Source organism: Neoarius graeffei, chromosome 22 (assembly GCF_027579695.1).
Source record: "Neoarius graeffei isolate fNeoGra1 chromosome 22, fNeoGra1.pri, whole genome shotgun sequence".
Classification (NCBI taxonomy): Eukaryota; Metazoa; Chordata; class Actinopteri; order Siluriformes; family Ariidae; genus Neoarius; species Neoarius graeffei.
Window position 1 is genome coordinate 5,475,834 of NC_083590.1, and position 15,131 is coordinate 5,490,964.

The following is a 15,131-nucleotide window of genomic DNA, read 5'->3' on the forward strand; positions in this document are numbered from 1 at the left end:
ATGTTTGTATGTTTTATATATATATATATATATATATATATATATATATATATATATATATTTTTTTTTTTTATTTTTTTTTTTTTTTTCTACTTTTAAGTAAACCGTTGAACTTAATGTTTTGTGCATGTGTGCATATTTCATGTAGGGAATTCATATAGAGGTAACATTGAACCCTGAGTTTAGAGGTTAAAGTGTAAAAAAGTGTCCTGTCATATTGTTTAAAGGGTAAACAGGTCATTTGAGATGTATTTCATGTCGAGGTATTTACAAAGTAAGACAATACATTAAGGAAGAGACAGGATTTCATGGTTAATTCATCAGTTTGATATCTTTATGTTAAATGTGTAAAACCGTAGCCTAGTGTCATGATTAGCATCATTATGTAGTTTAAATAGCAACATTCAAAGACATTTCTGATTACATAAATTAGAGCATTAGTTAACTACATAGAGAGAGAGAGAGATCTCTCGCCATACATGGATTCGGGGAGCGCACTCCAACAAATAGCCAGGTCAGCTAGGGGGGGCGCTACATCGGTAATACGCATATTGCAATTTTGTTCAATTCAGTCGCATTTTACCAGAGTTATGGCCGAGTTGCCAGCGGGGGATATTGTGCTCTCGGAGCACTCTTGTTTGTTTTCAGCACAATCTCAGCTACAATAATATCTCTGCAGTCTGTATGTCATGATTGTACTTTTAAAAATATAACAGATAAATGAAGATGTTGTAAAAAGCAGTTTTAGAACTGTGTTGCAGGGGCTTCAAAGTTTGGGAGAATAGCAGGGTACAAATAATTTACAGCAGGGTGCAAAATGGTAAAATGTCTGCCAGCGGCAGACATAATGCACGCAAAGCGTGCAGGGATAGATAGATAGATAGATAGATAGATAGATAGATAGATAGATAGATAGATAGATAGATAGATAGATAGATAGATAGATATGCAAGTACGAATTTTTCATGGGGTGGGATGGTTTGGAACAGGCCATCTAAAATTGGGATAACATTTACCCGGGATGGGTATTTGAGGCGGGTCGTCTAGCTTAAGTTTGATTAGCGTTGTTACGCACGCCAGTGTTTCCCACACAAATTTTGGAGACTATGGGGGCAAGCCATGGGGGAGGCGTGGGGGTTGTTTAAAATTGAGTGATATGTTAAATATTAAGTTATTACTGAAAAACTATTGAGTAAAAAAACAGACATTGAGAAACGGTCCTATAAACAACTTTACCAATATAAAAGATTACCAGGACTACAAAAATGCAGAAAAATAGGCTTTACTTATCCAAATGCTCCTGTTGGTTCAAAAGTTAAAGTGCAGAGAACCTCACAGCACAACATGAAGTTACCTTAAAATATAATATAAATGCCTCAGCTTTCATGTAAGAAAAAAAAAACTATTAATACTAGTGCTGTGTGCAGTCAGTCTCTCCTGAAGACTAAATTAAACAATAATTATAAACTAATAAAATAAATGGCTCAGGCTTCATAGAAGAAAAAAAAAATGAACAGAATCTCACAGTATGATGCTGAAGCTGCCTAAACAATGGAAAATAAAATACCATTTTTGCAAAAACATTGGCATCCATTAATTTCTTGTATTAAGTAAAAAAAAATATGTTGCCAGATACTGCTGACGTTTTACAGCCCAAAATATGCTCAAAACCCACCAAAATGCACTTCAAACGGCCCAAATTGGGCGGGAAAACGCGCACTCTGGCAACACAGGTGGCAGTAATGGCTGCACTCATATCGAGGATATAAACACAATCTGGCAACACAGGCGGCAGAAATGGCTGCACTCATGTCGAGGATGTAAACACAATCTGGCAACACAGGGCAGTAACGGCTGCACTCGTGTCGAGGATGTAAACACAATCTGGCAACACAGGGCAGTAATGGCTGCACTCGTGTCGAGGATGTAAACACAATCTGGCAACACAGGGCAGTAATGGCTGCACTCGTGTCGAGGATATTAACACAATCTGGCAACACAGGCGGCAGTAATGGCTGCACTCGTGTCGAGGATGTAAACACAATCTGGCAACACAGGCGGCAGTAATGGCTGCACTCGTGTCGAGGATGTAAACACAATCTGGCAACACAGGAGGCAGTAATGGCTGCACTCGTGTCGAGGATAGAAACACAATCTGGCAACACAGGGCAGTAATGGCTACACTCGTGTCGAGGATGTTAACACAATCTGGCAACACAGGGCAGTAATGGCTGCACTCGTGTCGAGGATGTAAACACAATCTGGCAACACAGGGCAGTAATGGCTGCACTCGTGTCGAGGATGTAAACACAGTTGACGCGGCAACGGACATACATGACATAGTGGATGTAATTTACGTTCACAACTTTTTTTGCTGTCAGAAATATTTAATATTAAATTTTGTGACTCGACTGACAATAGCCTGCGGCATAACAAGCCATAGCCGGCGATTTGCGGCCGGTGACCGGCTACTTTTGAGACCGCTGATATCGAGTATATTTGATATATCGCACAGCCAGAGTCTGAATCTTCACTTCATATATATTTTTTATTTTCAACGAGCCAGCTCGGCTGCCTAGTGACAGGAATTACCCGCCAAATGACAAATTAAGTCGCCTCGGGCGACCGGACCACCGCGAATTTCGAGCCCTGCAAACATACTGTTGGCCTATTCCACTGCATTATTACTGTTAGCCTAATATTGCTCTGGAGTAAATGCCATATTTTGGACAAACTGAATGTATACAAAATAGCCTACTGGATTTTACTGCAAAAATGCAATATGGTATAAAAAATATTGCAGCAATGCAGTTAATATAAAATAACAGCAGGGTTTTTAATTTTGAAGGTACATCCACATGTAGTATTTTGTCTATAAGCAACAATATTAGCTTTATCATCCATATTTTATAAATGGATTTATATGTTCATCTTCAGGTTTGCAGAATTCAGCAAAGCAAAGACAGGGACCAGTGAAGAGGGACAGAGCAGCATTGAGTCTTTCTTGGTTCAGACGAGAGGTGGGCAAGTATACCACCAGGGTCATCCTCGACAGAGGATCATCACTGAATCAATAGTCAATGACCTTGTCATTGGATGCAATTTGCCCCGTCTTTGATTGAGCACCCCAACTTCAGGAAATTTTTGTCAGTGACAGAGGAGAGATATAAACCAGTAAGTCGATGCACAGTTACAAGACGTCTGAGTGATCGAAGATCAGAGAAACAGGCCTCTATCGAATCAAAACTAGAAAAGACAGGCGCTGTGGCTGTGACTGTGGACATTTGGACAGACAGGACCATGTTAGACCTTAAGATTAAAAGGCGACACAACATAATACATTTGTTAATGTATCCTGTGGTATTTTTTTCAAAATATATTTATCAAGTTCAAACAAAGCTTTCATGTTTCTTCACATTACACATTGAAATAGCCCTCCTAGGTTACCATGCTCTGATCAGTTTTGATATTGTGTATAATAGCCTAATAGATGATAAAGTACAGTAAATGCTTTCAATCCAAAACATACAGAAATGCAGTATCATCTCAGATAGCATCTAATGAGAGAGCGTTAATTTCAGTCATTTGAGACTTGACTTGGACTTGGGACAAAAGACTCGAGACTTGACTTGGCATTGACTTGGACTCGAGTACAGTGATGCTTGAAAGTTTGTGAACCCTTTAGAATTTTCTATATTTCTGTATAAATATGACCTAAAACATCATCAGATTTTCACACAAGTCCTAAAAGTAGATAAAGAGAACCCAGTTAAACAAATGAGACAAAAATATTATACTTGGTCATTTATTTATTGAAGAAAATGATCCAATATTACATATCTGTGAGTGGCAAAAGTATGTGAACCTCTAGGATTAGCAGTTCATTTGAAGGTGAAATTAGAGTCCGGTGTTTTCAATCAATGGGATGACAATCAGGTGTGAGTGGGCACCCTGTTTTATTTAAAGAACAGGGATCTATCAAAGTCTGATCTTCACAACACATATTTGTGGAAGTGTATCATGGCACGAACAAAGGAGATTTCTGAGGACCTCAGAGAAAGCATTGTTGATGCTCATCAGGCTGGAAAAGGTTTCAAAACCATCTCTAAAGAGTTTGGACTCCACCAATCCACAGTCAGACAGTTTGTGTACAAATGGCGGAAATTCAAGACCATTGTTCCCCTCCCCAGGAGTGGTCGACCAACAAAGATCACTCCAAAAGCAAGGAGTGTAATGGTTGGCGAGGTCACAAAGGGCCCCAGGGTAACTTCTAAGCAACTGAAGGCCTCTCTCACATTGGCTAATGCTAATGTTCATGAGTCCACCATCAGGAGAACACTGAACAACAATGATGTGCATGGCAGGGTTGCAAGGAGAAAGCCACTGCTCTCCAAAAAGAACATTGCTGCTCATCTGCAGTTTGCTAAAGATCATGTGGACAAGCCAGAAGGCTATTGGAAAAATGTTTTGTGGACGGATGAGACCAAAATAGAACTTTTTGGTTTAAATGAGAAGCGTTTTGTTTGGAGAAAGGAAAACACTGCATTCCAGCATAAGAACCTTATCCCATCTGTGAAACATGGTGGTGGTAGTATCATGGTTTGGGCCTGTTTTGCTGCATCTAGGCCAGGACGGCTTGCCATCATTGATGGAACAATGAATTCTGAATTATACCAGCGAATTCTAAAGGAAAATGTCAGGACATCTGTCCATGAACTGAATCTCAAGAGAAGGTGGGTCATGCAGCAAGACAACGACTCTAAGCACACAAGTCGTTCTGCCAAAGAATGGTTAAAGAAGAATAAAGTTAATGTTTTGGAATGGCCAAGTCAAAGTCCTGACCTTAATCCAATTGAAATGTTGTGGAAGGACCTGAAGCGAGCAGTTCATGTGAGGAAACCCACCAACATCCCAGAGTTGAAGCTGTTCTGTATGGAGGAACGGGCTAAAATTCCTCCAAGCTGGTGTGCAGGACTGATCAACAGTTACCGGAAATGTTTAGTTGCAGTTATTGCTGCACAAGGGGGTCACACCAGATACTGAAAGCAAAGGTTCACATACTTTTAACACTCACAGATATGTAATATTGGATCATTTTCCTGAATAAATAAATGACCAAGTATAATAATTTTGTCTCATTTATTTAACTGGGTTCTCTTTATCTACTTTTAGGACTTGTGTGAAAATCTGATGATGTTTTAGGTCATATTTATGCAGAAATATAGAAAATTCTAAAGGGTTCACAAACTTTCAAGCACCACTGTACAAAGACTTGAGACTTGACTTGGAAAAAATGACTTGTGAACATCTCTGGGAGGATCTTGGTCAAATGTGACTCTTCTAAGCACCTTCTCCATTACGGTTATTGTACTGTATTTGCACTACTGCTATTTTGTACATTGATTTTAGAGTGTATTTTACCAATATTATCTATATTTTATAAATAAATAAATACATTTTGTTTTTTCTTTTTTTTTAATACATATTTTTATTTGATTTTACAAGGTGAGAGAGAAACGGCATTTCGATTCTCCTATATGTCCTGGACACACAGTGACTTGACAATAAAAATCTTTGAATCTATACTTTCACTCAACTAATGGAGTTGTGGATTTTGCCCTCCTCTGTCCCAAAGTGAGTTTCTGTCAAAGTGCTTTCAGTTTCTCTCTTTCTAACAATAGAACAGTTATATTAAGCTTTACTTACACTGCTTTTCTGGATGCTGCAATCACAGGCATCATCTTCACAAGAACCTCATGTGTTATCTTCCCTGGAGTGGTATATTTCCTCAGGTCAAACTCCTCCAGCTCCTGTGCTGAAGTCAGTAACACAAACGCCAGAGCAGACCACTGTGAAGGAGAGAGTTTACTTTGTTCCCCAGATTTCAGGTAGCGTTGGATTTCCTCCACGAGAGAATCATCACCCAGTTCATTCAGACAGTGGAACAGATTGATGGATTTTTCTGCAGGAAGCTCTCTACTGATCTTCTTCTTAATGTACTGAACTGTTTCCTCTTTGCTCTGGAAGCTACTTCCTGTCTGTGTTACTAAGGCATGTAAGAGTTTCTGATTGGACTCCAGTGAGAGACCCAGAAGAAAGCGGAGGAACAGATCCAGATGTCCAGTCTGACTTTTTAAGGTCTGATCTACAGCACTCCTGTGTACATCTGAAATTGTCTGAAAGGACCGACTCTGATCAAGAACATTTCTTATTTTTTTATACATTTTTCTTGTAGAGGAATTATCCTGATCAAGAACATTTCTCTTTTCCTTCATGAAGGTCAGATGCACATACAGAGCTGCGAGATGTTCCTGAATGCTCAGATGAACAAAGCAGTACACTTTACTCTGGTGAAGCCCAGGCTCCTCTCTGAAGATCTGCGTACACACACCTGAGTACACTGCTGCTTCTGTCACATCAATGCCACACCCTCGCAGGTCTTCCTCATAGAAGATCAGATTGCCTTTCTTCAGCTGCTCAAAAGACAGTTTTCCCAGTTTCAGCAGCATTTCATCATCACTCTCCTGCTTCTTTGAGTATTTTTCTCTGATGACGTTTGTCTGAATGATGAGGAAGTGTGTGTACATTTGAGTCAGAGTCTTGGGGATCTCTCCACTCTCTGCTTCACCCAACATTCTCTCGAGAACAGCGGCTGAAATCCAGCAGAAGACTGGGATGTGACACATGATGTAGAGGCTTCTTAATGACTTCAGGTGTGTGATGATGTTCTCGGCCAGGCTCTGATCACTGACCCTCTTCCTGAAGTACTCCTCCTTCTGGGGGTCATTGAACCCTCGTACCTCTGTGACTCGATGGACGTACTCAGAGGGGATTTGATCAGCTGCTGCTGGTCGGGAGGTGATCCAGATGAGAGCAGAGGGAAGCAGATTCCCTTTGATCAGGTTTATCAGCAGCACACGCACTGATGCTGATTCGGTTACATCACACACTCTGACTGTGTTCCGGAAATCCAGAGGGAAACGACACTCGTCCAATCCATCAAAAATGAACAGAACCTTTTCCATCCTGGACATTTCGGTTTCTTTTGTTTCCTTAAAACAGACATGAAGGAGCTCCATCAGACTCAGTTCTTGGTCCTTCATCAGATTCAGCTCTCTGAAAGGAAGTGGAAATATGAGGGGGACGTCCTGATTTGCTTTCCCTTCAGCCCAGTCCACAATGAACTTCTGCACAGAGACTGTTTTTCCGATACCAGCCACGCCCTTTGTCACTACAGTTCTGATGGGTTCGTCTTCTTCAGATAAGGGCTTAAAGATGTCGCTGCATTTGATTGGTGTTTCCTCTGTTGTTTTTCTCCTGGACGCTGCCTCGATCCGTCTCACCTCATGTTCTTTATTGACGTCTCCACTGTCTCCCTCTGTGATGTAGAGCTCGGTGTAGATCTCATTCAGGAGCGCTCGGTTTTCCTGCTTTATTATCACTCCATTTAAACACTGAAACTTCTCCTTCCGATTTAATCTGAACTTTATCTGGAATTCATTTACAGCAGGAGATTCTGGGGCGTGTCTGTGTGACGGGGTGAAATAAGAAGACGTGGTGAGACCGAGGCTCCAATTATTACAGTTTAACATCACATTTTTTCTGACTGGTTTCCACAGATAACCATTCTTTATGATGCTAACACGATGGATTTACCTGATTTGACTGTATGTTTTCTATAATCTAATCCTGTAGATAATAAAAGCAGAGAGGTTTATAATACCAGAGCGTCAGTGTCAGTCATGGTGTTGGGTTTGATCTTACCCTGCATCTGTGATGAAGATCTTTTCTCTTCTGTCTCCTGCCTTCTGTAAAACACTGGGAACAAAAATAGTTTCTTTTAAAGACAAGAACTTTAATCCCTTTAAGACTACAATCTAAACTTTAGCCCTAATTTTACTGCAGTTATTCTTTGAGTGCAGTAACATTTCGAGAGCACAGTGCTCAATACAACATGACAAAAATATTGATTGAACTGGAGAAAAAATATCTGCCCCAGTTTTAATTTGAGTTTTTCTCGTTTTTCCTTCCTATAAGGTCATTAGGGATGGAACAGAATATCACCATCACACAGAATGAACAGATCGTGTGTTTTAAATGGATCCTAAAGCAGATGTGTATTTTTAAGAATGCCGGCCAGATATCAGCGGTTTCAGAGTTTAGGGGAATAAAAGGGTCCGAGGCGGAGAATAGGAGGGTATATAATTAAAAAGGCTGAAGCCCTTCACCGTGAACCAAAGGCGAGAAAAATGGAAAACTGGGTTTATCTGAGACACAGTTAAGACATTTGGGGAGGAATTTCCAATTTATTGTAAACAGCAAAATAGTCTGAAGTGATGGGAATCGATACTAAACATTTAACAGAACTGCCATATAGTAATGAATCAAAAAGAAATTTGACAATGCAAAACTTTATATATTTTTGTTTACAAAATCAAGTAACAGTTACAATAACTCGATCTTGTAAACATCAAAAATATAAGTTTTGTTTAGTCAAATTTCTTTTTGATTCATTATTCAATTTCTGAACATTCTGAGTATTGATCTAATCCTAAAGCTTCTAGAACAGTGTGTAGTCAGATCAGGTACTGAACCTGATTCAGGTTTTTATATGTTCTATCTTCCCCTTTATCCTTCTTTTCTTTGAAAGGAACCGCTCTGTTGCCTTTTATATAATATATATATAAGCCTGTGATATCCCCTTTATATTAAGGAGGTTCAGAGTTCAAAAGATTGTTCAGATATTTTGAAAAAATATATGAATTAATTTATCACAGTATTTTTATGTGGCATTGCACTATAAGTTATAATAAGTGAATCTATATTCATCTGATAACGAGTCACAGTTCCTGCAACTGGACAAAAACAAATATGTATAAACTCATATATTTATAATTTTAACGATTACCGTTAACATTAACTGCATGACAGACGTCGAGTCTCGATATGTGACTCCCCTCCAAGGATACACTGCATTCCATCACAAGTCAAAATGTAAACAATGTCAATGTGCCGAGTGGGCGGGTTTAACCCAAAACTGGCCGTATACAATAATGGGATAACAATTGAGATATATAATTTAATATTTAGCTGACCAGCATTTCTACATCGACCCATACACAGACGTATTTGGGGTGGATCCAAGAAAATGGGGGGGGGGGGGGGGGGGGGGTCAACCCAGTCAGGCCAGGGGTCCGGGGGGCCGCCAGAGTCCCCTGGATACTCTGCAGTCTTTAAATGTCCAGAGATGCATTTTGAGCTGTCAGAGACATGTTGTAAATGAAATCTCTTAAAGAAAATGACCATAATCAAAAATATTTAAAAACTAGGAACTTTCAAAATCATTTTATTAGTCACTGAAAATAATATTGTCAGAGTTGGGTCATTCCATGTCAAATCTCCGATTGCTCCCACTTGACCATCTCAGATTTGGCTGAAAAAATTCCAGGAGGTCCACACACTTCCCAATAGGAAAAGTCCCAAATTTTAGCTCCCAATTCCTTATAGTTTTGTCGTAAAAAATACATTTTTGCAATTAACCTTGGACCCGTTTTGAGCAGTTTTTTGGGGAGCCACTTTGAGATTGCTGTATCTAGAAGAGTATTTAAGCTAGGTTCTTCACATTTTCAAGGGTTAAAATCTGGCACCAGTACTTGTAGAATATGGACTTTTACATGTGCGCTTTTGGTTTATCATAGAATTCTGGGGGCTTGAATTTGCTCAGAAATTCTACACTACGCTCTGTGGCAGCATATTTGAAGGACTGTGGAAAGTACAATTTCAAAGACAGAGGCTTGATATTGCACATACACCTTCCCATATCTACTGTGTACTTTGTATTCTAAAACTGCCCCTCTGATGAGCGGTTTGGAAGATCTCATCTCATCTCATTATCTGTAGCCGCTTTATCCTGTTCTACAGGGTCGCAGGTGAGCTGGAGCCTATCCCAGCTGACTACAGGCGAAAGGCGGGGTACACCCTGGACAAGTCACCAGGTCATCACAGGGCTGACACATAGACACAGACAACCATTCACACTCACATTCACACCTACGGTCAATTTAGAGTCACCAGTTAACCTAACCTGCATGTCTTTGGACTGTGGGGGAAACCGGAGCACCCGGAGGAAACCCACGCAGACACGGGGAGAACATGCAAACTCCGCACAGAAAGGCCCTCGCCGGCCACGGTGCTCGAACCCGGACCTTCTTGCTGTGAGGCAACAGCGCTAACCACTACACCACCGTGCTGCCCCCAGTTTGGAAGATATTAAAGTTTAAAAATGGAAAAAATTTATTTGGTGACATTTTTGGCATGTTATAGTAAAAAAAAAATGAACGCATCCACCAACATAAAATTGACTGTTTTAGAAAGATTAGATGTCTGTTTTTAACATATCCAAAATGTGTGTTGGTGTTCTGCCTTATTTTTGCAAAATGAATTTTTGAAAATGTGGTGTTCGCATACACGCACAGCATTCATGGCCTATGAAAGCATTTTCAAATGCTAACAAAATGCCCTGAATTTATGACACGCAGCTTAAACTCAACAAAATGCTTCATTTGGTTCATGGTAAACTATACCTGAAGGATAACCTATATGCAACCTTTAGATCCTGAAATATTGGAGCTCCACTGTGGGTGAAAACTGAAACTTGTTTTCATTACAACATTTCTGTTGTACCATAATTTAGAAGAAAAAGCAACCTGTGTGCTTCAGTTAGTATTTGTCCATGATAAATATTCTTTGACAGTCCAGTAGAATTGATTATTATTTATTTTTTATGACACTTATTGAATTTATTAAATTTATTATAAAGCTGGTAACTTTGGGACAACTCTTGTAAATTATTTGAACTCTTTCATGAAACTTTCAGATGCTTTGTCACATTCCTTAAGTGTATATACACGTCTAGTTGTAGTGCTAGGAACATCTATTTTAGAAATTGTGTGTTGCACGGGTACCCAGCACAAATCTTCTCTCCTGGGCCAGAAGAAACTTTTTGCTGGGCCGTGTGGATGCAAGAATTGTATCAAAACATCTTGCTGGGCTTCAGATGCCTCTCTGATGCTTCCAACCCACCAGTGATGGTCGTAAACACAGGTTATATATTGGCCAGGTATTATGTCACTGATCTGGAAGCCCTGTGAAACCTCTTCGTCTACATGTTCTACCTCATAGTTGACTAAAAATCCAGGAGTTCCAGACACTCTGCTGACCTCAAGCGTTGTTGCATTGACTGGCTTGAAACAGTGATTATCTCTAGTACATGGCACTGTGACTGCCTTTGCAAATCTGCTTTCCAGCAGTTCAGCCATGGACTTCACACTTTCTTTACTGATCCAGATAAATTTGGAGAGTTGTCCCAAAAGAGTTGTCCCAAAGTTACCAGCTTTATCATAAATTTAATAAATTCAATAAGTGCCATAAATAATAAATCATAGTAATCAATTCTACTGGACTGTCAAAGACTTTTTATCATGGATAAATACTAACTGAAGCACACAGGTTGCTTTTTCTTCTAAATTATGGTACAACAGAAATGTTGTAATGAAAATAAGTTTCAGTTTTCACCCACAGTGGAGCTCCAATATTTCAGGATCTAAAGGTTGCATATAGGTTATCCTTCAGGTATAGTTTATCATGAACCAATTGAAGCATTTTGTTGAGTTTAAGCTGTGTGTCATAAATTCAGGGCATTTTGTTAGCATTTGAAAATGCTTTCATAGGCCATGACTGCTGTGCGTGTATGCGAACACCATATTTTCAAAAATTCATTTTGTAAAAATAAGGCAGAACACCATCACAAATTTTGGATATGTTAAAAACAGACATCTAATCTTTCTAAAACAGTCAATTTTATGTTGGTGGATGCGTTCATTTTTTTGCTATAACGTGCCAAAAATTTCACCAAATTAATTTTTTCCATTTTTAAACTTTAATATCTTCCAAACCGCTCATCAGAGGGGCAGTTTTAGAATACAAAGTACACAGTAGATATGGGAAGGTGTATGTGCAATATCAAGCCTCTGTCTTTGAAATTGTACTTTCCACAGTTCTTCAAATATGCTGCCACAGAGCGTAGTGTAGAATTTCCGAGCAAATTCAAGCCCCCAGAATTCTATGATAAACCAAAAGCGCACATGTAAAAGTCCATATTCTACAAGTACTGGTGCCAGATTTTAACCCTTGAAAATTTGAAGGACCTAGCTTAAATACTCTTCTAGATACAGCAATCTCAAAGTGGCTCCCCAAAAAACTGCTCAAAACGGGTCCAAGGTTAATTGCAAAAATATATTTTTTATGACAAAACTATAAGGAATTGGGAGCTAAAATTTGGGACTTTTCCTATTGGGAAGTGTGTGGACCTCCTGGAATTTTTTCAGCCAAATATGAGATGGTCGAGTGGGAGCATTCGGAGATTTGACATGGAATGACCCAGTTGTTGGTATATGTGTAGAACATAATTACAACTGATATACAGTCGTAGGTGGCACAGTGGTGTAGTGGTTAGCACTGTCGCCTCACAGCAAGAAGGTTCTGGGTTCGAGCCCCGTGGCCGGCAAGGGCCTTTCTGTGTGGAGTTTGCATGTTCTCCGTGTGGGTTTCCTCCGGGTGATCCGGTTTCCCCCACAGTCCAAAGACATGCAGGTTAGGTTAACTGGTGGCTCTAAATTGACTGTAGGTGTGAATGTGAGTGTGAATGGTTGTGTGTCTCTGTGTGCCAACCCTGTGATGATCTGGTGACTTGTCCAGGGTGAACCCCGCCTCTCACCCAGAGTCAGCTGGGATAGGATCCAGCCCGCAACCCTGTACAGAATAAGCGGCTACAGATAATGGATGGATGGATTCTACATGTAGCCTTGTTACTGCAGTAATAATCCATTATTACTGTTTTAGTAACTGCAATCTGAGCTCACTGGGGAATTTTAAGCAAACTGTCACAGGACAGAAAAGTCTGAAACGTTATCTGTCCATCCAAATTTCAGCCTGTCTGAATGACGGGCAAAAGGACTGGAACAGTGCGGCTGAGGGTCTGGGGCTCACCTTAGGGCCCTGGAAGCTGAAGGGCTTTAGATGCCTGGAGATGCTTCTCAGCTATTTCTAGGCACGTTTGTGAACTTCAACTGCCAAATTACACTCGACATTAGTTGTTAATTACATGAAAGATTGAATATAATTTACAAGAAAATGTCATGGAACAGATTTGGATACAGCACAAAAAGTTCAAACAGAAAGGCTGTTTGTGTGTGTGTGTGTGTGTGTGTGTGTGTGTGTGTGTGTGTGTGTGTGTCTCAGACGGTGCACATATTGAAAAGTCGTGAAATTATTCATGGAATCCAGGTAGTTTTGAATTTCTCATTCAGATTTTGAGGAATAAATCTTATTTATTTATCTCAACATTAAGCCTGTTCAGTTTCATTTGCCCAGACTCTGTAGTTTCTGGGATATTTACATCTCAAATATCATAACATTTTTTGAAACACCCAGTATATGTGTGTATATATATGAAGGGATGTGCAGTCAGGGGAGGCAGAGCCTCACCCATCATGCTCCAATGAACACAGATGTTATGAATGTAAAATAATATTTAATAAATCATGATTCTTCTCCTTGATCTGTGTTCTGTCATTTCTGTATGAAATTTGTGCGTCCTCACGTTCTATAGCCTAGGTAACTTATTTCACAGATGTGCAAAAGACATTGAGGCTTGTTGCACACGACATAAAACTACAATGAAAAAGTACAAGGTGAGGCAGCTATTACCTCTGCTGCACTGAGGAGGGCGTGCGCGAGCCCAAGTAACGATGACGCTCCTTCTCCTCCTACTGTTAGCTAGCTCGAGCAAAATTTGACAGTCACACAAATACAAATATATGACAATTACAACTTTTTATTCCTCTGCTTTCATTTATTTTAAATGTCCCTGCACCATATCGGCACCAAAAATGGAACATACAATATCTGACCTTCAAAATTGGGCTTTCAAACTACAACCCCAATTCCAAAAAAATTGGGACACTGTGTAAACTGAAAATAAAAACAGAATACCATGATAGCCAAATCTCTGAAACCCTATTTTTCATTGAAAATAGTACAAAGACAACATATCAAATGTTGAAACTGAGAAATTTTGTTGTTTTTTGAAAAAAAAAATGCTCATTTAGAATTTGATGTCAGCAGCACGTTTAAAAAAACTGGAACGTGGCGTGTTTACCACGGTGTTGCATCACCTCTACTTTTAACAACACTAAACGTTTGGGAACTGAGGAGACCAATTGCTAGAGTTTTGAAAGAGAAATGTTGTCCACTTCTTGTCTGATATACAATTTCAGTTGCTCAGCAGTTCGGGGTCTCCTTTGTCGTATTTTACGCTTCATAATGCACCAAATGTTGTAAATGGGAGACAGGTCCAGACTGCAGGCAGTCCAGTTTAGCACTTGGACTCTTTTACTACAGAGCCATGCAGCTTTAATATGTGCAGAAAGCGGTTTGGTGTTGTCTTGCTGAAAGAAAGAAGGCCTTCCCTGAAAAAGATTTTGTCTGGATGGCTCGTGCAGGGATTGGCCAAAAATGGCTCACACGACATAAAATAGTTCCACCATTGATTAAGCAATGAATCTCGTGATGTCAAAAATGAACCCTTTGGGGTCGAGAGCTTTTCCAGCGATGTTTGTCAGGTTTAGAATGAGTAGGTCATGTATTTAGATAAATTTGAGAGTTTTTATCAAACAAGCATGATAAACATATTGAGAGAAACTTTATACTTTACACTTTCCTCTGTGCCCACTGACAAATAATATTATAGTATTTAAATTACCCAGATTAGACGAAATATAAAACTTGTCACCTTCCTCAGTCACACCGGAGTCAGAGCGTGCACTTAGGCATTCATAAAAGACTGTTCCCATGGTAACGTCATGATAATCACTTTCACTCTTTCCGTTTCGATTGGTTTCTCTTTCGTGGTGGGAACGCCCACCGTAAACAGAATAAAATCTGTCAGACAAAGTTTAAGCAATTTGGAAGTAAAACTTATTGCAAGATGACACACAGTTTTTATGCACTTCGGGTGATTCAGGACAGCGATTCAATTCAATCTTGAACTGCAACGCGGTGCATTTTTTTTT

At 39.7% G+C, this 15,131-nt stretch overlaps 1 protein-coding gene across 6 annotated transcripts in view; it reads right to left on the bottom strand.

Moving 5' to 3' along the window:
- The window catches only part of LOC132870554 (NACHT, LRR and PYD domains-containing protein 3-like), a 524,974-nt gene that overhangs the window by 53,821 nt on the left and 456,022 nt on the right, over positions 1 to 15,131 (bottom strand). For 5 of the 6 annotated variants that reach the window (XM_060904235.1, XM_060904236.1, XM_060904232.1 and 2 more), the window contains 2 exons: positions 7,765 to 7,818; positions 5,707 to 7,527 (listed from right to left, as the gene is read on the bottom strand). The exons of the other annotated variant lie outside the window; for it this stretch is intronic. In XM_060904235.1, the coding sequence (XP_060760218.1) occupies positions 5,707 to 7,527; positions 7,765 to 7,818 (1,875 nt within the window). The remainder of the gene's footprint in view (positions 1 to 5,706; positions 7,528 to 7,764; positions 7,819 to 15,131) is intronic. 6 annotated transcript variants of the gene reach the window in all.